This window comes from Cydia splendana, chromosome 8, assembly GCF_910591565.1.
Source record: "Cydia splendana chromosome 8, ilCydSple1.2, whole genome shotgun sequence".
NCBI lineage: Eukaryota > Metazoa > Arthropoda > Insecta > Lepidoptera > Tortricidae > Cydia > Cydia splendana.
Genome location: NC_085967.1, coordinates 19,714,814 through 19,737,164, shown reverse-complemented (window position 1 = coordinate 19,737,164; position 22,351 = coordinate 19,714,814). Strand labels below are relative to the sequence as shown.

Genomic DNA, 22,351 nt, shown 5'->3' with positions numbered 1-22,351 from the left:
AAGAAGAGTTTCAAAAAAACCGGCCAAGTGCGAGTCGGACTCGCGTATTAAGGGTTCCGTACATTAAGTCCGACTCGCGCTTGACTGCACATTTCTAATAGGTTTTCCTGTCATCTATAGGTAAAGAACTATTTTGTGTATTCAGACGGACATACATACAGACGCACGAGTGATCCTATAAGGGTTCCGTTTTTTCCTTTTGAGGTACGGAACCCTAAAAAGATTTATTTTTATTTTGTGGAATGGTGTCAATGTGATATCTTAAATGGATTCAGCACCCCAGCTTTATACGAAAACGATACCAAACACGGCCTAGCACCTTCACTGATATAGATATATCAAGATAAAATTGAGAGCCCTAAATAAACTTTCAAGAGCGGATATCTCAAAAACTATTCAACATATCGAAAAAATTGACTGAATAAACTTGTAACAAATTAAATTAACTTTCATTTTGTATAAGTGACCATGTCGCTGAGATGCATAGTTTCCGAGATATAATCGAAAAACGGGAAAATGGGACCTTCAAAATCCCCTCTCTCCCCCCGCTCAAGGGCTACGGCCGGGGACTTTTGATATGTTCACCTCCTAACTTGTCAAACCGAGTTACGGAGTCAAAAATTGTGTTCCGAGCATTTCCCTCTACAACTTTTGGAGCATTCGTTGCCTGACCTAAGTAGCTTATTGAATTTCTTTAAAAACTTTTCTGTAAAAGGTTGACGGGTGTTGGGTGTTTATATGGTTTCGGTCGATTATTATCATTTGCATTGCCCATGATGACTTACTAGAATTACGAGCACACGAGACACTAATAGTAGTTTGACAAACCTTGGTTTTCAAGAGGTATTTTATATTGACATTTGCTGTCACAAATTTGCTGTCAGATTTAGTCGCAAACCGCACGCAAAGTGCACACAAATGTGTCGACACCTTGTTACGGAAAAGTGTAGACACGGCGACGACACTTTGTTTCGAAACAATTCTAGACACATTGTGTGGACTCTGTTACGACACATCTGACATTTAGTTACCACTTTGTGATTCTGCGACTGGAATGGTTATATGGGCTGCGGCACTTTATTTTGAAGGCACCTATAGACTAACTGTGTGCTGTACCTCCCCCTCGTGTAAATTTCATGCGATAGCGACGTGACGAAAGCGTCAGCAAGCAGTTTTGACTTATTTACAATATTAGTGGTGGTAATTGCTATAACTGTTCCAAATTTTAGGTAACGGTCTCTGAGAAAAACGCATTTAAAATGATTTGCAAGACCGAAGTGATCCCATTAGTGTTCCGTGAACAAAGTTTTGCTTGCAAAGTGTCATTTTGTATGCGATATTGAGTTTCCAAAACGAAGTTTTCCATATTCTTGTTTGAGCTTTTCCACGTTGTCTTTTATTTAACACGTTCCCTGTCCGGGTGCCCCTAATGTGGGTTCACGAGGCTTTTTTTCATGAGTCCGTGCTTCCACTAGGTAGGTATTAAAGTGGAAGCACACTTCTTGGATGTGTGACTTTGTCATATCATTTTGTATGGAGACAGTGAACGTGTTAACGGCCTTAACAATAGTTAGAGGGTGTGTGGGTGTATACCTACTTCCAATTAAAGTAAAATGCCGTCTCACGATTCAACTTAATCGTAAGTAATCCTTCAGCCTACGTACTGTATCTGGTACAAACGTAATATACGCCATACCTATTTAAAGTCCGTTTGTTTGAAGCTGAAAATGGAGAAGCAAGCCTTTTTTGTATTTTTATATTTCTATCAATACTCGTAAGTTTAGATTCAAGATTATTTTTCAATTTTAACGTTAGGAACTATATAGTTGTTACCCATGGACGCATCACCTGTGTGATCAACATTACTCACTGTAATCAGTAAATCAGCCATTAGACCGTGATTCAAAAATGACGTAGATTATAGTAAAAGTAGGTAGGTACATATAAAAATCATGGTGCGTCGTGTTGCCTTTGCCCTATGCGCTATGTAAGTGGTGCGTGAGCCTTGCGTGAGCAAGCAAAGGTTTTAACGCGTGATTCACTCACCGACTCGATTCTGAAACTGTCAGTTGGAATTAGAAATCTGGAAGAGACTCAAATATTTCGCAATTTGCCTTCACAATTCACTATATGTGATCGGCTGCTGAGATTCTAGACCATCAGCTCCTGATATTACCTAAGTACTTATGGCCCAAATGTTTTTGCAGCCAGTGACAGATAGAAAGAGTTGGCGACAGATATAACAGAGAATCTGTTCCCTAGAAATAGCCATGATTATTAGTGGTCTGGAAACCGACCCAAAGAGGAGGGCAATTTGTAATAAGATACCCTATAGTTTTGCTTTGCTCTACCATCCTGCAGCAAAACCTTAATGACGACTGATGAGTCGTCACTGAAATGACTGGAAGGAAGAATGCTCGAAGCGACCCATCAGGGCCTGACATCTCAATCATGCACCTCTGTACACATAGTCATGCTCTTCTCATTAAAAACTGTTGTGGGAGCGCCTGATGTGTAGTAATTAACTAAGTACGAGTTGTCTTAATTATAAATATATTTCTCCACTAGTAGCTAAAAAAAAGCTGAGACATAAATAGACTAAGGAATACCTTAGGTATGTAGGTAGTTGGTGTTTTAGAAGTTTCCACTGCTAAGCTTTCTGTAGGACAACTGCAAAGCAGATTTTCCCTTCATCTTCTATTGCTCTTGCATTATTTGGAGTGACAGTAAGTACAAACATGACGAAATTCCGTGTTCTAAGTAAACCCTCTGTCACCCAGTTTGTCGGTTGTATTTTCATAGGGCAAACGCTTCTAGCCTCATTTTAGTTCACTGCCTACTTGCCCTTGGCCTTCAGCCGCTGACCCCCGGCCGGATGTTTCCGAGAACCGGCACGGTTATTAACCGGATAGCTTTTATGTAGACGGTAGTTTCAAGAAATCTATATGTACTTGTTTACAACGCACAATCTATAGATCGTGTCATTCACGAAGACGCGTGCCAAAATTCCTGATTTCCGATCTAACCGGGGGGAGGGTCTAAGACACCCGATTGAGCCGATAGCCGCGTTTTATTAATTTAAGTTTTATTAAATTTATTATTTGTATTAATTTAAGTATTTTCGTGTTCCGTGCCCATTCCTGACAAAATGCCAAAATTCCTGACATATATGTATCTGGTAACCCTAGCCTTGACTCGGTATTATCATATTCAGGCATCGTAAATTTTATAGAATTTTTGGTGCAGCAGAGTGGTGTTAACGGAATTGGTATAGATAATTCCAACTGAAATGGTAAGTTAAGGTTAATATAAACGTAATTAACGCTAAGTAATCATTAGGATTGAAATTGTTTATACCAATTCCGTTACTATAAGATTATTATATGAACGGCCGACCCATGGACACCTGCCACACCAGAGGTGTTCTAAGTGCGTTGCCGGTATTTAAGAAGGGAGTACGCTCTTTTCTTGAAAGTTTGAATGACATTTCCAGACCGGAAATACCGCAGGCGAAGGTTCATTTCACAGTTTAGCTGTGTGAAGGCTGAGGTGTGAGGCAGGAAGTTTCTGTAGAAACGCAAAGATGAGGACAGTAAACCATCTAAGTGGTGACGATGGAAATGTCACGTAGAGCGATGCCGCAAAGAAGCGGCAGAGATTAATCCTAAACAATTACTCGGAGCACTCCCCTTTATTTATATCTCTTTCCAATGTCTACGAGTGTAGCTGTACAAAGTACAGAAATTGATAAATTGTTGCGAATGCTAAGTATCACAATCCTGGCACGAACGAGTAGGTTCCTATATATACCTAATGAATATTAAATAAATACATCCTTTATTCTATGTACTTTGGGAGACCGTGCATGCGTTTCTCTTGACCTACCTTACGACATGACTCACATGACATGCCGTGAAACTAAATTTATAGCTACAAAATAATTAAGAAAGATTTATTAAAACACTAAAATGAATGAACTTCTACAAATGTGCCATAAAATTCTGTCATTCACTCGCACGCTTGCCAAACCACGCTCGTGTCGTAGTCGTGACGTCACCAGCACGTTGTATAACAAAAATACACTAGCACTACCGCAAACTTATTTATGCAGGCGGACAAATGCGGAACCAACTCCGTTTCATACTTAATTAGAATGTCTGTTGGCAAGTAGCGACCTCACGGACCGCAAATAATAATTGTATTGCTAACTCTACATTACTTGCATAAAAGGTCATAGTTTATTTACAGAAAAGCGTCGCTTAAGTCGTTTTGAAGTTGATCTTAACTGACGTAACGTAATAATTTCAATGTCACGCAAGATCCAAACGATAGCAAAGGTAAAGTGTCTGTGATAAGTACACGTCTGGACGTGTATTTTGTTAAAATGTGTCAGAATTGATAAGGTTTTCAGTACATTCAGTAGTGTAGTGTTTCGTTCGCGTTATATTTTCAAGGCCACGGTGAGTTGAACTATACATGTGCAATACGTAACTATATTTAGAAATTCGTATCATATATTGTTTTAGGTATGTTTATATATTGTTCATGTCTCATTAAAGTCATTGATGTCACATTTACAATTAATTAATTTTGCTAGAAATAGTTTTAGCGCGCTCTGTGTTATCGTTATCAAACTTTTGAACTAGTTCCGATACAGTGCTAACGATTTAAACTAGATTACCTGTGCGTTCTCTATGCCCGGGTTAAAGTCTAACCAATTGAATGATAGGAAGGTCTATGATTGCGCGCCGATATGATTATAATTGAATATGATTAAAAGAAGTGACTACCTATAATATTTATTTATCATTAAGTATTAATTATTTTCCTCTTCTTTTAACGCAATAAAATAAAAGGCGGCGGCGCTTAGAATATCACGTTAATTAGCTGACAGTCGACGTAGGTAATTGTTTGCAGTTTGCACGATGATAAATGTTTTTTACTTAAGTATCAAATGATAACGAAGATTTTACTTACTATTTATATTCCTGGAAATAACATCAAATATATATGGTCTGGTGATGATACTGAATTGGTACAGAAAGTAGTTTACACGCACTAGTGCGGTAATTTACGAATTTCCTACTTTTCGCACTTGTATCGTAATATGTATAACTATGTATATGTATTATAAGACATTTAACACTCTCTTGATTCCAAGCTAACGAGCGTAAGTCTCTTTCTAATAAAAGGAAAAAAAAACCGGCCAAGTGCGAGTCGGACTCGCGCACGAAGGGTTCCGTACCATTACGTAAACGGCAAAAAAATCACGTTTGTTGTATGGGTGCCTCACTTAAATATTTATTATATTTTGTTTTTAGGATTTGTTGTTATAGTGGCAACAGAAATACATCTGTGAAAATTTCAACTGTCTAGCTATCACGGTTCATGAGTTACAGCCTGGTGACAGACAGACGGACGGACAGACGGACTTTATTCTGAAATCTTGTTCTAAAGGGTGAAGGAGTGCCACCATGGATTTCGTGATCGGCGGGCTGGCCGGCGCCGGAGCCACGGTGTTCACCAACCCCATAGACGTGGTGAAGACGCGGCTGCAGCTGCAGGGCGAGCTGCAGCCCAAGGACCAGCAGGTGACCAATTACTATAAGCATAGTAAGCCAACTCAAGACGACAGTCGTTAAAAGAAAACTACTACTGTACGGTTACCATCAGTTTGTCACTGACATAAACGCCGTCGAGAACGTAATTTACTTTCTATACATCCCGTTTGCACTAATATGCGAGTGCGAGCGAGATGTGTAGAAAGTAAATTACGTTCTCGACGGCGTTTATGTCAGTGACAAACTGATGGTAACCGTACTGGTACACCCAGTGGTTCTATTACTTACACCACGATTTTAACAATAACGCAATATTAAAAGCAAACCTGTTGATTTTGTTCTTAAATCTTCCTTAGTTCTTCTCCTATAAGCTCATTAATTGATAGTTTTACACTTCTTCTTATTCTTCTTCCGGCCTTGTCCCATTTCTAATTGGGGTCGGCTCTCCTAATCCTAATCCTCCTTCTCCAGAGATATCTTTTCTGGGTCGTCGCTGGATCTAAATTGTTGTTGGAGAGATCCTGTTTAATAACTGACATCCATGTAGTAAGGTAATTGATAGTTTTACACATTAGATGAAAACAAGGAATAGTACATGGAGTTGAAAAGCATAGATATTATTTCCTTTTTTATCTATACAATTCGCTACCAATGATTTATTGTAATGATATATTCTTATAGGCTAAAAAATAACTGCATTCCTGGCAACAGCCAGGGAGGTTTTGGGATTATATAGTAAAAGTTGCTCAGTATAATCCCAAAACCTCCCTAGCAACGGGAATGCAGTTATTTTTTAGCCACCCTGTATAGACTCTAGCAAAAACTACTGTTACACTTTGTGTCAGTAATACCTACCGACATATTATATTTGGGACGATTAAAACAACTAAACTAAACTGCACCTGTAATAGTCCTCTCAGACGTTGAACGTGCCGTTTTGTTGAAGGACAGGTGGTGCGTTACCGAGGCATGCTGCACGCGATCTTCGTCATCGGCCGCACCGACGGTGTCCTCGCGTTGCAGAAGGGCCTCGCTCCGGCTCTTGTGCTCGGCTTCACAATGAACTCTGTCAGGTAACTTTTCTGTTCCACCACAACCATAGAGCGTTTCTGTGGCATTATGGTCCTGATCATCAGGTATAACGGAGCCAACGCCCGGACTGGCCGAATATCCAAGGGAAACTGCTGAATCCAAGTCTACATTTTTACAAAAAGAAAAAAAAAACAGTTGAATTGACCCGTTTGGGAGTGAAATAAAATTTATCATCAATCCATAAGTATCTTGATAATAAGCTTGAAAAATTAGTATTAACGGAGCCAACGTGGTACTTCTAAGTAAACATAGGCTCAAATAAATACAGACTAAAATAATGATTGATCTGAAGTGGACAGTTTCATTGACAATGCTTATCTCGTTACAGATTAGGATTATACCACATATCAGAAGTCCGCGGCTGGACAAGCACAGACACTGGCGAAGTGTCCATCAGCAAATCCGTGTTCTGGTCAAGCGTGAGCGGCATCGTCAGTGGAGTCGTTGGTAATCCTGTATCCGTGCTGAAGACGAGAATACAAGCGTCATCACATCCGAGTATAGCGGTTGGCAGACAACATAGGTATGAAGGTAAGTCTTGAAGGTAGAAGCCATAGAAGGGGTTAATAGTATAAATTATAGATACCATTCTGACCTTTAACTCTTGACACTTTTCCGTCCTCAATCCAGGGATTCCGCAATCCAGATCCTCCAATCCTTCCTCAATCTTGATCCAGATCCGGAAAACTACACTGGCTGTATCCAGATTGCAAATGTGTCCAGTCACATTGCTACCCTCCAATAATCGACATTTTTAGATGTGAGCGTAAGGACCAAAGAGATGAAGATGTAGAACAGTCTGATGCACAGGTCTCAGCTACCTATGTAATACAACATTGTTGAAAGCACGTATATTTCATGATTAACTTTATCTTATCTTTTGTTTTATTATTTCAGGCATGTTCGACGGCATGTCAAAGATCTATTCCTCGGAAGGCTTCAAGGGTTATTTCGCGGGTGTCAACGCTGCCTGCACGAGGTTGGCGGTCGGTAGCGCTGCGCAACTCACTACCTTCTCCAAGTAAGTCTTTAAGTATTTATATTACATAGTTGTCTTTCAAGTTCCACCATTTTTCGACCACTTGTGATATCCTCTAGCCACCAAGACATCAAAACTTGCCAACACAGCTGCAATTGTGATTTGTCAAAATGAAGATTCAAATTAGAATGGAAAGGGGGACCTTTTTATAAGCTTCTGGGCTAAGGATATAAGCACATCAAGTTGACCTATTGAGACGGATTTGGCAAAAGGAACTCTATCAATATGAAATTGATGAAGGTTGAAAGAAAGTACTCAATTATAGAAGTACGTCACACCTAAGGATAATATTTAGATTGGACATCTTAATGTCCACAACCTAAATATAAAGAAAAGCATGATCTTTGGGAATACTTTCGTACCTAGTAAGCTGTGCTGTACTATAACTATAGGTTAATTTTGTAACGGTTCAGTCACTTATTTAGTGCATGTACTGTAGATAATTTACTGCCTTGCCATCATCTATAAAATTATGTGAATTGTCAATTTTTTTCTCCAGAGCAAAAGAATGGCTGGCATCGCAAGGCATTTGCGATCGCTCACCCTTCTGGCTCTCCGTTCTAGCCAGCGCCATAAGCGGGGCCGTGGTGGCCCTGGCCATGTGTCCCTTCGACGTCACCACCGTGCGACTTTACAACCAGGGTAATAATAAGGCTTGTTTTCGTGTGCAGAGTTAAGCAGGAGCTGGAGGCAAGAGGAATCGGCAAAGATCCCGTGACTCGCGCGCTTCTCGCGAGTTTTGTGAGCAGTTTTTTCGTTGTGATGTTGGAAACTCCGTTCGATGTCGTGAATACAAGGATTTACAATCAGGGTATGGAGAGAGCTTGTTGCTTACGCTTTGGAGCTTTGTCTTTGCCTCTTTCCTGCTGCTTTATGTATTTTTAAGTTACTTATACAGTCCTCAGTTTGCGAAGATCTTTTATAGATCCTAGTGAACTGAGGTCTTTCAATTTACGCACGTTTAAAATACCTAGAGTTAGACATAGATAAGTCTGCAACGATTTTGATAGCACACCTAGTGCAAGTGCTATTTAGACGTCATAATTTCATAGAAGTTTGACGTTTAAAATAACACTTGCACTGCGTGTGCTATCAAAATCGTTGCAGACTTAATTATATTGGTCTAACTCTAAAGGCAAGTTTCTAATTTCTTTAGTCACTGGTTGTGGTTTTTGGTTGGGAAGGGAAAACTAAACTAGGCATATAACTATTGGGAAAGATGCTGATGCTAATGTGGTTTTGGTCATGTTTTGTCATAATAATTATTTTATTTCGCACTCAATTTAAAGTTACATCTGGCCTGAATACGAAATAAACACCAGAACCATTTTTGCCGCATTATCTCACTTTTCAAATATCTGATATCTAGTCCACAGGACTACCTATGCTCACAAAAAAGTACCTACAGTTAAAAGGATTGTACCTAAATTTTGTTGCCTAGATGTTTAGAGCAGAAAGTCTTTATCAAACTAGGTTAAATTTCCATTAGCACTCTACAGTTTTTTCTATTATCATACCACTTGATTTAGATAATTTTAAATAGTAGGTATACAAAAAAATCGAACGGACTTTTTGGTTCTATCTCGGCAGTATATTTTCAACATATTAATTCCTTTCTACCCCCCAGGTACCGCCGCTACCGGAGGCCTGCTCTACACAGGAGTGTTCGACGCGCTTTGCAAGATCTACAAAACAGAGGGCCTCCACGGCCTCTACAAGGGGCTCGGACCCCTCTACATCAGGATAACGCCGCACACGACGCTCTCACTAGTCATATGGGATATGTTGAATTTATATATGAGTGATAAAAGTAGCTGATAGTGATAATTGTTTCGTTTTATTATATCTCCTCTCCGTTGACCTAGGCCAGAAAAATATATCTTAGATATTACCTGAATATACCTACATTATAAATATTGGGAAAAAATGCGTAAAATATGTCGTTTGTATTCAGAATAAAAATTAAGTTTGTTTCATTTAAGTAACTTAATAATACAGTAAAATTATACATTTTGCGTTTGCGTCAAATCCGGTAGTTCTGATTTTTTACCTCGAGCGCCGAAAGCAACTTTGTCAAAAATCGAATAAACCGCAATTTTTTTTAGATTTGGGCGATTATAACCCTAAAGTACTAGTTTTTGATAGTAACTTCCTAGGGCGTTTTTAAAGTAGACTAAATTTGCTACAATAAGACACTAGAATTGTCTCTACAGTACATCTAATATTTTCCGAGATAAAGCCTTTCAAAATGTATAATTTTTTGAACTTGTATTCGTAGGCTAAGTAAGTGCAGTGAGTATACACTTTTGTCTCAGGCGATGCCGGTTGGCACAATTGTTTCTAAGGTCAATCAAAGCTGATTTGACCCGGTAGCCACAACATAGTACCCCCCTCCCCTCCCCCCCCCCCCCCATAAAAACAGGGTTGACAAAGTTGCATTCAGCGCTCGAAGTCACAAACTTGGATTATTCATTAGGCCAACATCATAAATAAGTCTGCAAAAAATCAGAACTACCGGATTTGACGCAAAACAGGTTACAAAATTCGACAAAGTTACTGGATTATAACTCGAATCAACATTTTTCAAGATGACTGGCATTTTACAAAAATCGGTATCGGTAATCGGTATCGCTACGAATATCAGAAATTTAAAATTTTCGGTAGCAGCAAGGGATCTAGGTAGTAGCTGCCCTTACTGAGTTTACTCTACCTGTAGAGAGTGTAGAGCATTATTCAACTAAACAGTAAACACTGTATGTATGTACATACCACTGCAGTGACAAAAATATAAATTTAAATGCAAGAATTAAGATTCTAGACGCGTGTAGAATGTAGATTTAGTCATAAATATGTTTTAATTACTTATTTAATTTTCACACAATACTTATTAAATTTTCTCGTCAAAGTAGGTACACTTGTACATCTAGAAAGTGAGGCCACATTCGCATTTTATTTTTATTCGCATTTATTTTTATTCGACCGTCCAAACGACTCTCGCGTTTGTCATTACCGTTTAACTCTTGACCCGAGCATTCGGCGGCGAGAATTGTATCTCCCAGTCGAGATCCAGAGAACTGCCGTCAGAATCCTGATCCTGCTCATCTTCACAAGAACAGCTTCCAGTCACGGAGTGACCATCGCCTTGATTTTCAGAATCAAAAACACCAATAATTTCTTTATAACCTCGAACGCACGTCTGCTGACAAACGTCTGGGTGAAAAGGATCGTTGAATTCCTTTATCATATTCTCGATTAATCTTTTTGCCTTTCTCTCTCTCCTTTTGACCCTTTCCTCGTTGCTTGCGGATGCAATCTTATACACAAGTGGATCGTATACGACGCAATTATGTTCGTTCTCTGACGTCACTTGCATTTCGACTGAATACTCTCCATCCTTCTTTTTTATGACGAGAGTGGGTTTGTCGCCACATTTCCTTTTGGATTTTTTCGCTGGTGCACTGTCGGTCACAGCTGCGGACCTTAGCTTAGCGATCTTCAGTTTTCTTAGGATATATTTGGACACGGCGCCCGGCTTCCACCCTTGTGCTACCTGAAATAAAGTACATTATCAAATGAAAAACTGCTCATAGTTGAAGATGAACAAAAAAAATTAAATAAAAGAAAAAAAATCTTACTGTCAAAATGTTGACTGTTATCTCCACCACATCCGTTGAAATACCTCCAGGCTTCACTAAGATTAATTAAAGAAAGGAGCCTTATAAAATCGGAGTTTTAACGTTGTCAAGTTAGGTCAGGTACCTATAGTTCGTTTATTAGAGTATAGTAGTCTTTTGACTATATACACGATCGATTTTTAAATTTTAGGGGTAGACTCCCGAGATTCCCGTGACAGCTGATAAATAAGTATTCTTTACTCTATCGTTATCTTTATCCAAGATTAGGTACATACAAGTACTTAAAATATTCGTTTCCTATACTTAAGTATTTAACAAATACTTAAGCATATTTGATAATAACACTCCTCTCAATAGGTATATAGTGTGGGGCCAAAGAAAGTCCGAGCAAAGAAACTTGTGTGTAATAAAAATAATGACATTTAATAGTTTACTTTCTTATTACGAAATAAAATGCAATCAGAGCATTAAGACTACAAATATATACTTCTTAACTTACAGTTACAAAACGTTACAAATTTCACTTATCACACTACCAAAAAAATTAAACAATACTAAAAATTTGCCAACGCAGACGCGCACTTCAAGTGTAGTTACTATCATGAGTTTTATGAGCGTGTGGCATCATCACGACCACCCGCCGTCGCTGGCGGCGCTTCTTACAATCCAAATTCGAATTGAAACATGGCTCATGGAAGGTGCTCAGACTTTTACCCTGTTGCTCCAAGTCATGTATACGCGCCTTTGAGCTCCGGTTTTTAAATTCGCTCCTTCTAAAGTAGGAACGCGAGCCGAAGTTTTCGATGACCCCCTTATCCGATGGCTTAGGGTGCCGACAGATTGGTCTGTAGAACAATTTGTCGGCCCTTTGTCGCTGCATGCCCGACGCCGGAGACTTAGGCAATCGTGGCGTCTGGGGTACCTTCACTTTCACACCCTTTGCAATCAAATCATTCAGCATTTTGCTCAGCAATTTTTTATCCGGACCATGCCCGACAATCCCCATCCTGGATAAGTCCATCACCGAAGCATCCCCAAAGCAACTAAATGTTGGTAAGGACTCGTCCTTATCAGCTGCCTTGTCTTTGTTGTCTGTGGTGTGTTTCGCAATTCTTGTCTTTGATAACTTCTTCTTGGCAGTCTTGGTAGTCTTGGTAGTCGTAGTAGTCTTCGTACCTGGTATTTTTTCTGCAGATTGCTTGTAAAACTTCCACTTGTTGCCATCTACATAGCCGTCGACACCTATTACTAGCCAATTACCTTCTGTGTCTTGGAATTTGCCTGTGTCGGTGTCAACTGGTTCTCCGCTGGGACCAATAAATGTGAACGGAGCCCATCGCCCGTCGGGGCCTATGAAACCGTCGACATTAATTTGGAGCCAATTATGACCTGATGGGCTCCAGAAACCTCCCAAGTCACTACATTGTTCTTTCCCATCGGGTCCTTTAAAGAATCTTGGAACAGCATTTCCGAATCTATCGGTAAGTTTCACTCTATAGTCTAAGTACGTATACTGGCTTCCGTTGTCTACTGTTTTAACCTTTGTGCCTTGGTATTTGGAATCGTAGTAGGCGGTCGGAGCGGTGAACTCTAATATCCATTCGTCAGAGTCTGTGTCGGATGCTAAAGAGTCTCCGTCATCGGAGCATGAACATGATCGGTCTTCGTTGACGCGGTTAGGGTCGGGCAGAGGTGGGTAGCAAGCGCATTCAGGATCTTCAGCATCAGGAAGAATCCCTAACGCCTGCTGGTAAGTCTTCAAGCATATTTCCTTGCACATGTCAGTGAAGGCACTCTGAATGAACTCGCGTTGCTCTCTCTCTAGTCTTCTCGCGGCACGTTCCCTCTTCTTCCTTCTTTCACGGTTTTCTTCTTCTGTTCTCCCTATAGTGTATGTCAGAGCCGGTTTGTCCTCGTAAGGCGGCTGGTTGATAGTTCTCGGTCTGTTATAGGTTTTCATGGTTTCCATCGTAACAGTAAATTCGCCATCCTTTTTATGGACGACCAGGAGCGGTCGTTTGAGAGGACGCTTCTTGGGGCCCGGAGCTTTTCTACGCTTACTGGTAACTTCACCTGGATGTAGGGCATTTCTGAGCTTTCTTGCAACTACCTTATTAATTGCACCAGGTTTCCACGAAGGTCGAAACTACAGAAAAAAAAGTGAAAAAATCAACAAAGAAATAGCTCTATTTTTGAACTAATTGCACGTGTGTATGTAAACTACAAAAAATATATTTTTAGGACACAACTAATTCATATACGTGCATAAGTACAAACAGCAACACTCTTAATGTCCATCAGTGACCTTATGCCTTTTAATAAGGTTTACGAACTATCAGTTAACAGTGTGGGCGATAGTACGCGAGTAGGTACCATTCCACGCCATTTTGCTGCGATTTTTGTCGGTGCAAGATAAGAAGTAAAGGACCCCGCAGCAAATATAGGAAAAAGTGGTTTCAGTTAAATATCACAAAATTTTTGTATGATGTAGATTAAAGTCTCCGGGCACTTTTACTTGTCAAATTTTTACAAGCTTAATAAACCAAAAATTATTAATATCTATAGTAGAAGATAGAATAAACATACCATTAACCCGGGGACGTTATCAGCAGTCCAGAGCCAGCCCATATGCTTAGGGACGTTGGACATAGTCCCAGTGCATGGCAAAACACATCGATCGTGCCCAATCTTAGGAGCTATAATGAAAAAAAAAATTAAGTATATACGTATTCCATTAATTCAAAGTAGATAAGTACACGTAAAAAAAAAATAAAAAAATTACGTACGTATACCTTTGTAGCCGTAGTTAAATTTAAATCGATCATTTTTCTTTGCTTTCTTTTCGTTTTCCTCAACTTTCTCTTGCTCTATGCTTTTACTTTTTTTCTTGCTATCACTTCCGGAAGTGCTTCCAGTTTTTATTCTACTGATTTTGTGGTATACCGGGCAGGGATCCGGCATGAGGTACTGAGGTTTACCGTCTAAGTCGTCTCCGCGTTTTTCATATCCTTTGCAGATTTTGCAATAGGTAGTTTTCCTTTCGAAACCAAACGTACATTCGCAAGCACAGTAACATGGATCCTTTTCCTCAGTTGTTCCTCCAATTATCTCCATCTGTCGTTCAATTGTGTCGGTCACGCAACATGAATGTTTAACACTTGTTATATCTAAAAGAATTCTATCATCAGGTTTCTCTAAGAGCGGTCTTTCCTTCTTGTAAATGCAGCTTAAGGTGTCACATTTGACTGTAGTATAATCTGGTTCTAAGGAAGTCGATGATTTGCTTGTAGCCTTGCCTGGACTTTCAGTTGCTGGAGGACTGGATGAAGAAGCTGATGGAGTTTTATTTTTAGCTATGTTTACAGTAGCATATCCAACTGTGTAAGTTTTATTTCCAAATGGTCCACTTCTATCCCCAAAGATGTAGTCGAACAAATTGACTTGTTTTATTGCTGTGCAAGATTTTGAATTCAAGTTCTTTCTTATATATTGATCGAGTTTAAATGGTTTTACGATGTTTATATCACTTCTGGTTAAATGTAATAAAAGGTTTCTCTGAATTTTATTCTCTTTGTTGACCTCATTTTTAGGCTGTGCGTGACTAAATTTCTGATCTCTATATTCAGCTATTTTTGCAATATTTGCTTTTCTTTTAGCGTTACGTTTTTTAACACTACTTCTCTTTTTATTTTTTCCATCACTGTATATAGTTTTTATAGTACCGGTGCCATCGCATAACCTTGTAGTAGTTGATTGATGAATATACAATTGCTCGATATCCATCTTAATAAAGGTATTGGGATGTCTGTTTGACAAAGCCGTATATTGATTTAAATTGATATAATCCGTTATGCGTAACTTGATATTTAGGCGTATTGCCGCCATCCGTTTCGAAGTCGCTTCATTGAAGACGTTGTAGACGGACCTAACGTTTGCCGGAGCGGGTTTTGCTTCGTGATAAAGGCTCATCATATACTCAATAAAAGAGTTATTCCACGGTATCAAAGTGGACCCTATCCTTTCTTCTGGATTGTATTCACTGCATAAACATAATTCCATTGGATATTGCAACATGTGTGCCATCAGAGTATCTATATTGCCCACAAATAATATTGTCTGACCTTTTTGTGATTTTTTGTTATGTTCGGCACTGTCTGTTACCTTTTTAGCATCTTTTGCCTTGGTGTTATCCTTCGACGCCTTCTTTCGCTTTCTCTTCCGCAGATTTGGTTCAGGATTCTTCAATACCAATGAAAAAATATCTGCAAACTGGCTTCTAATCACAAACTTTTTGGTTGGCACAAAGCTCTTTAGGTCTTCGACAATTATATCGAACAAAAACGCTAATCCCGACAGGGACATCGTGACGCATATCCTAAATATTTATGCGTTTCTTTTATAAATGTAACAATACACTATTTAGCGAAGTGCGCGCCTTTATATTACCATCAGTATACTTACATTACCTAAATATGTATTTAGTTAAAATTTTTGAATATTTAAGATATTAGTTACTTGAAATTTAAAATTTATGTCATATTTCAAAATAGAATAGTAGGTATTTGACATTTTGTTTACTTTTATATATATAAATGACATATCCTTAATATCTAGTTGGTTACTTTTACAACAAAACTCTATGCACAGTAAATATGCCTGCCTATCATATATAAAATATAGGATTGTGATTGTACCTCTATGCTACCTTTAGGGAGCGTACATGAACTGTAGACGGCAGCACAGAAGCCCCCTATTCATTGGCGCAAAGCATTAGGTCAAGGTTTAAGCCACTAGATGGCAGACCCTACCATGCGAAATAGAGCCAGGGTGAAGCAGATACCTAGTATACCTACTAGTGTAGTAAATAAATGTAGTGGACCCCGCAGTAATTCCTCTGCCAGAAAAAACTTTACAATATGATAAAGTATCAATAAATAATAGTTATTTGTACAACAAGAGATCAAAGTTTGATATTTCTTCGAGTGCTTTTTTGAGTCCCGTGCAAGCGAAAGATTCTATAATAGATTCACGAGCGTAGCGAGTGAATCTAATTTAGAATCTTGAGCGTAGTAAGGGATTCAAAAGCGCACGAGATGTAAATAACTTTGATCTCGTGTAGTACACAAAATTTTTCACCCTAAGCAGTGAGAACATACCTAGAGGGACAGAGATAATAGAACCCAAGTATATCGAACTTGTATTAGACCCCGCATGTTGAAATGACATTTGACTATAAAGGTCACTTGAATGTCATTTTGTCTCACTCAGTGAGCAAAATGCGATTTTGCTCACTGAGTGAGACACAATCAGTGAGCAAAATGCGATTTTGCTCACTGAGTGAGACAAAATGACTCAGTGAGCAAAATCGCATTTTGCTCACTGTTTTTAAGAAGCAAAGTACCCTTGTTCGAGCTGCTGAGGTGAAAAAACTATTGTATAAATATCCAAAGAATAATTATAATAGTATTTAAGTAAATACCTAAAGTCTTAAATCGGTAATATCTTTTTACGGAAAAATGCTCCGTTCAAACTTTCGTCTTCACCGGACATATTCATGTAACGTATTGCAACAATATATGAAATATCAAAAAAAATGAGAAAAAAAAATATCCCAGCAGAAATACTAATAACTTATTTGGTAAAAAAATTTTGGACGGAGGAATTACTCGGTTAAATATATAAACAGATTTGTATTTTTACGTATAAATACCTAACTTAGAAGTGTGTTTAGGGTTCCGTACCTCAAAAGGAAAAAGCGGAACCCTTATAGGATCACTCGTGCGTCTGTCTGTCTGTTTGTCACAGCCTATTTTCTCGGAAACTACTGGACCAATTATGTTGAAATTTGTTACACATATGTAAATTAGTAACCCAAAGATGGACATATTTTTTTTATAAATTTAAAATACATACCTAGGTTCGAAGTTATTTAAGAAAATACAAATAGCCAAAAAATTAACATTCCCCTCTGTATCTCCGAAACTAATGAGTCTAAAATTTTGAAAAAAAAACACAAAATAGTTCTTTACCTATAGATGACAGGAAAACCTATTCGAAATGTGCAGTCAAGCGTGAGTCGGAATTATGTACGGAACCCTAGAAACGCGAGTCAGACTCGCACTTGGCCGGTTTTTTTTTTGGATATTTATATGTTAGTTTCGGCTCATACTATACAATAACCTAGCAAAATTTCATCGACTGAGAAATTAATGCATGGGTCTCCATACAACAACTTGCTTCGTTTACTACACTATACGTAGAAGCGTGAATTGTTTTCGATTCAGGTCACGAGATGGCAGACCCTCCAACGCACGCAACGCACTGTCTCTATCGATATGTCAGGCAGATCAGGCCATTCAGGATCAGATCGTAATGTTCCTGTGTAATGTCTTGACGGTAGTCACATTAAACTAATACAGATGAAGGTAGGAGAAGTTAGTTCGGTTGCTTCAGTTCAGATGCCCGAAGGGCAAACTGTCCAGAAATAGCTCCGTCGGGGTGGAGTGGTGTGATGACCTCCCCGAGCGGGAGACAGGGGGAAGTTTGGGTGGGCTCCGGCCTGCCCAAAGGTCCGTCTGTCACCCCCGGTCCATCCTGGGCAACGTCACTAGCGACTGGCATTCGTGCCTCTTTCTAGTGGCGGCTAACATCCACACTGGTGTTGTCAGTAGGTGTAGGTTACTACTGACGACCTATACATAACCTACCTGTGCTAGGACCTGCACAGTAGAGCGCCGTACGCAAGGATGACGGGATCCTGGGGATTGAGCCATTGCCAACCCGCGTGGTAACACGTCTGCTTCGGCCCTAATTTCGGGCAAAACGGTAGCCCGGGCTACTAGCCACAGTCCGGGAAATGGTCAAGTGAGGAACCGTAGGTGGGCTCACGGCGAGAAGTGAGAGGGCCGCAGAGGCAGTTTCGGCTGCTGATGCGGTGGTGAAAGGCCATGCTGAGGAAGTGCGTTTAGGTGAATCGGGCGGAGGGCGTCTGACCTGGACGACCCTACGTCCCACCTTCACACATTTCCGATGTCGCGCAACTAGCCAACTTCTCACTTCTATACCCGAGTCGGTGTCCTAACGACTGAAAGCACCTTTTATATGTGTGTGTAAGCGTTCCCAAGGTGTGGGCCCTTGTAGGGTGGGAGCCGATGAGGATGAAGTTAATCGTTACGAACTATGGATACCAGGTCTAACGAAAAACCCCAAGCTGATCCAGCAGCGTCCATCGCTAATGGTGAAGCCACACAGGCGAGACAAGCTGTTCCAGTGACAGTGCGTCAGACCGAAACCCCGGCCCGTCCGCAACCCAGTTCATCTGGGGAGCAGACCGGCCCAAACCCCTTCCAGGACTGGCAGGTAGTGGACCGAAGGTCCAAGAAGCGACCCCCTGCTGGGAAGCCTCACCCTGCCAGACCTGTGAATTCTTCTTCCTCTAACCCACCCCCCCCTGTTAAACGTCAAGGTGGGGTGGCTAAGAAGAAGAAGAAAAACAAGAACCAGAGGCGTGCAGCTCGTCTAGCGCGAGAGCAGCAACTGGACAACACACCAACACCGACACACTCTGCAACCGGTGTGGGTGTGCAGGCTTCCCAGAAGCCGGCACCCAAACCGGCGCCGAACAAGCAGGTTGCTGCTGCCAGGCCTCCGCCGAAGGGAAAAGGTTCCACCCTACCCCCTAAGGCTGGAACGTCGGGCGACAGCCCTACGGGTTCGGCCGCAGATCCCTCCAAACGACGACCTGGTAAGCTCGCACGAGCCGCTGCTAAAAGGATGCGAGATGAGTCCTTCTCCCCGCAAGGAGACAACAAAAAGCAGCGACTAGTGAGCCCAAGCCAACCGTTGTCGTACGCACAAGCAGCGGCATCTGACCTGACGATCGTCATTACTGACGCGAAGTCGGGGAAGATCACCGCTGACCACTCCAACGCCATCCTCCGCGGGTTGCACCAAGCAATCGTGGAGGAGGCGAGGAGAAACCTCGTAGGAGCCAGGCCACCCAAATTCAAGGGCAAGCCCATCTTCGCTGAGGGGCAGCTGAGGGTCTTCGCAGAAGACGAATACTCGGCCGCCTGGTCTCAGCGATGTGTCCAGGCCCTAACCCTGCCAGACATCTCCCTTAAGGCGGTTCGCCAGTCGGAGATGGCAAGGAGAATTAAGTGCGGGCTCCTAATACCCAACATTAATAACTCGTCCTGGGAAGACGTCCGTCAGGCAGCTGACGGACTAAGGTACCAGAACGAATGGGCCAAGGTCGGGTCTTGGTCCATTATACAAATACTACGGCAAGACCAGGGGTGGTTTGTCGAGTTCACAATCCCCGAAGACCTCGTCCCCGCCTTCATGGAGAGGGGGAGATCCCTGAACTGTGGGGTGGGCAATGTCTACCTCAGGTTCAGGGGTCCCGGAGGCAAATACCTGGACCAGCCTCCCACCCTGCAAGGTTCCACCCTAAGGGTAACGGGAGTACAGGTCCCCAACGAACAGGCCGCGGGCACCTCCGAGCAGAGCAAGTCTGTCTCCGGGGAGAAAGTTGCCCCCCTGCCTCTACCCAAGCCGACGATACCCGAACTCTCGGAGGATGAGCTCCTTGGCACTGGTGAGGGACCAGCCGGGTCATCATCCGAGGGTGAGGACTTGTCGGCTTGGATAGTGTCGGGGTTGGCCGACATGTTCAAGGAGGGAGGGGAGATGCAAGATGCCGCCCCCACCACCGACAACATGGACACCAACTAGTGTCATCCAAGCAAACCTCCAGCACAGCGTGGCCGCTACGGCCCAACTCAGACGCTGCCTGGTAGGTTTGCCAACAGCCGTTGCCCTCCTACAAGAACCATGGGCGGGCAATGGATACATACGCGGGCTGTCCGACACGAAAGGTAAGCTCTACTACTCCACGGTACATGCCGTCCCTAGGGCATGTATCCTAACTACTAACAATATTATTGCACAACCGCTCACTGAATTCTGTTCCAGAGACCTGTGTGCGATTAAACTACAAGTTCCACTGCCAACAGGCTGTCGCGACCTAGTCCTCGCCTCGGCGTACATGCCCGGAGAGGACGAGCCACCGCCTGCCGAACTACAACGACTGGTCAGCCACTGCGAGAGATCAGGCCTCGCAATAATCATCGGGGCCGACTCCAACGCACACCACCCACTGTGGGGAATGGAGACCAGCAACAACAGAGGTAAGACACTTGTTGAATATCTTGTGACTACTAATCTAAACATTCTAAATATAGGCGCTGAACCAACATTTGTAAACAAACGATGCAGGACGATTATCGACCTGACTCTGGCTTCGGAGGAGGTCAGTGAACTAATTATGGGATGGCAAGTCTCCCAGGAGGCCTCCTGCTCAGACCATAGATGGATTCGCTTCAATCTACTAGCATCTAGAGACACACCAACCGCCCGGAGGAATCCCAGGAAAACGGACCGAGCCACTTTTAGGAAGGTCCTAGGGGAAAGCCTTGACCGGCTTCCACCGAGGGATGACCTTCGGGAACCGGCTCAGATAGAACAGCAGGTAAATATCTTAACTGATACCCTCGTAGACAGCTACCACAAGGCGTGCCCCTTAAAACCACCGGCAAAGACTGCCATAAAGGGTCACCAGTGGTGGGGCCCAGAACTGGAGAGACTCCGGGGGAAAACCAGAAGACTCTTCAACAGGGCCATGAACACAACGGCTGAGGTGGACTGGGATAACTACTACGAAGCCAAGGCCAGGTACAAAAAGAGATTGCGGTACTGGAGATCCCTGTCATGGAGGAACTTCTGCAGCAGCATTGAAACACTTGACCACGCCAACCGGGTAAGGAAAACCTTAGCGCACAAGCCCACATCACAATTGGGCTCACTGCGTAAACCCGATGGCACATACACATCTAGCCCTGCAGAGACCCAACGCCTTCTCCTGGTAACTCACTTTCCAGGATGCGTAAGTCTCGCCGATGCAGATCAGCAGGACGAGGAATACAGTACAACGGACAACAACTGGCAAATGGCGCACAGAGTCGTCACCGCTGAGAAACTCAGGTGGGCCATAGACAGCTTCCATCCCTTCAAGGCGGCTGGTCCGGATGGGATCTTCCCCGCTCTCCTACAGTGGGGTCTAGGACTCATCCAGGAAACCCTGACCGACATCATGGCAGCCTGCCTAGCCTGGGGGTACGTGCCCAGGAGATGGAGAGATGTAAATGTGGTATTCATACCTAAACCAGGTAAGAACGACTACACAGCTGCCAAATCCTTTAGGCCCATCAGTCTCACATCATTCCTGCTGAAGACCTTGGAAAAACTGTGCGACAGGGACCTGAGGGACCGAGCGCTAAAGAACATACCGATGCACAACAACCAGCACGCGTACAGCTCAGGTAAATCTACGGAGTCGGCTCTACACATGGTTGTAAGCCGCATTGAGAGGGCCATCCACGGCAAAGAAATGTGCCTCGGCACTTTCATTGACATAGAGGGCGCTTTTGACAAGACTCACTTTTCCAGTATAGGGAACGCCTTGGAAAGCCACGGCGCTGAACCCGGACTAGTAAAGTGGATCATGAACATGCTAAATCAAAGGACAATAAGGTATGTAGGTGAACCGCAGGCCGTAGCGGCGGTGCGAGGATGCCCTCAAGGGGGAGTTCTGTCACCTCTGTTGTGGAACCTAGTAGTCAACAACCTCATAACCAAACTGAACGAGGAACACTTCTACACAATAGGCTACGCTGATGATCTGGCAATATTAATATCGGGTAAATTTGCCAGTACAGTATGCGACCTCACCCAGGCAGCTCTTCGGATCGTAGAACGCTGGTGTAGAGATTTTGACCTATCAGTTAACCCCACCAAAACAGAAATGGTAATGTTCACCAATAAAAGGGCACTTGGCAACTTTACCAGACCAACACTTTTCCAGACTGAGCTACAGCTGACCGATGAAGTTAAGTACTTAGGGCTAACGCTCGACAGTAAACTCAACTGGAACAATCACATCAACAAACGCATAGACAAGGCGG

The 22,351-nt window shown here is 42.2% G+C and overlaps 2 protein-coding genes across 4 annotated transcripts; one reads left to right on the top strand and one right to left on the bottom strand.

Moving 5' to 3' along the window:
• The first annotated feature begins 4,283 nt into the window (after nucleotides 1-4,283).
• On the top strand, nucleotides 4,284-9,512 carry LOC134792991 (solute carrier family 25 member 35-like). Of its 2 annotated transcripts, none has more exons than XM_063764493.1 (7): nucleotides 4,284-4,460; nucleotides 5,458-5,591; nucleotides 6,513-6,634; nucleotides 6,982-7,184; nucleotides 7,551-7,674; nucleotides 8,364-8,503; nucleotides 9,320-9,512. In XM_063764493.1, exons 2-7 carry the CDS (start codon nucleotides 5,475-5,477, stop codon nucleotides 9,508-9,510), a joined length of 897 nt encoding a protein of 298 aa, XP_063620563.1. In that variant the 5' UTR covers nucleotides 4,284-4,460; nucleotides 5,458-5,474; the 3' UTR covers nucleotides 9,511-9,512. The 2 variants fall into 2 exon arrangements, with proteins under 2 accessions (XP_063620563.1, XP_063620562.1); XM_063764492.1 differs by lacking the exon at nucleotides 8,364-8,503 and adding an exon at nucleotides 8,192-8,334 and having other exon boundaries at nucleotides 4,300-4,460.
• Nucleotides 9,513-11,802: 2,290 nt separating this feature from the next.
• Nucleotides 11,803-15,892, bottom strand: LOC134793004 (uncharacterized). Of its 2 annotated transcripts, none has more exons than XM_063764517.1 (3): nucleotides 14,114-15,892; nucleotides 13,914-14,023; nucleotides 11,803-13,473 (listed from the first exon to the last, which is right to left on the bottom strand). In XM_063764517.1, the coding sequence occupies exons 1-3, from the start codon at nucleotides 15,687-15,689 to the stop codon at nucleotides 11,911-11,913; spliced, it is 3,249 nt and encodes a 1,082-aa protein (XP_063620587.1). In that variant the 5' UTR covers nucleotides 15,690-15,892; the 3' UTR covers nucleotides 11,803-11,910. The 2 variants fall into 2 exon arrangements, with proteins under 2 accessions (XP_063620587.1, XP_063620588.1); XM_063764518.1 differs by having other exon boundaries at nucleotides 14,120-15,892.
• Nucleotides 15,893-22,351: the final 6,459 nt, after the last annotated feature.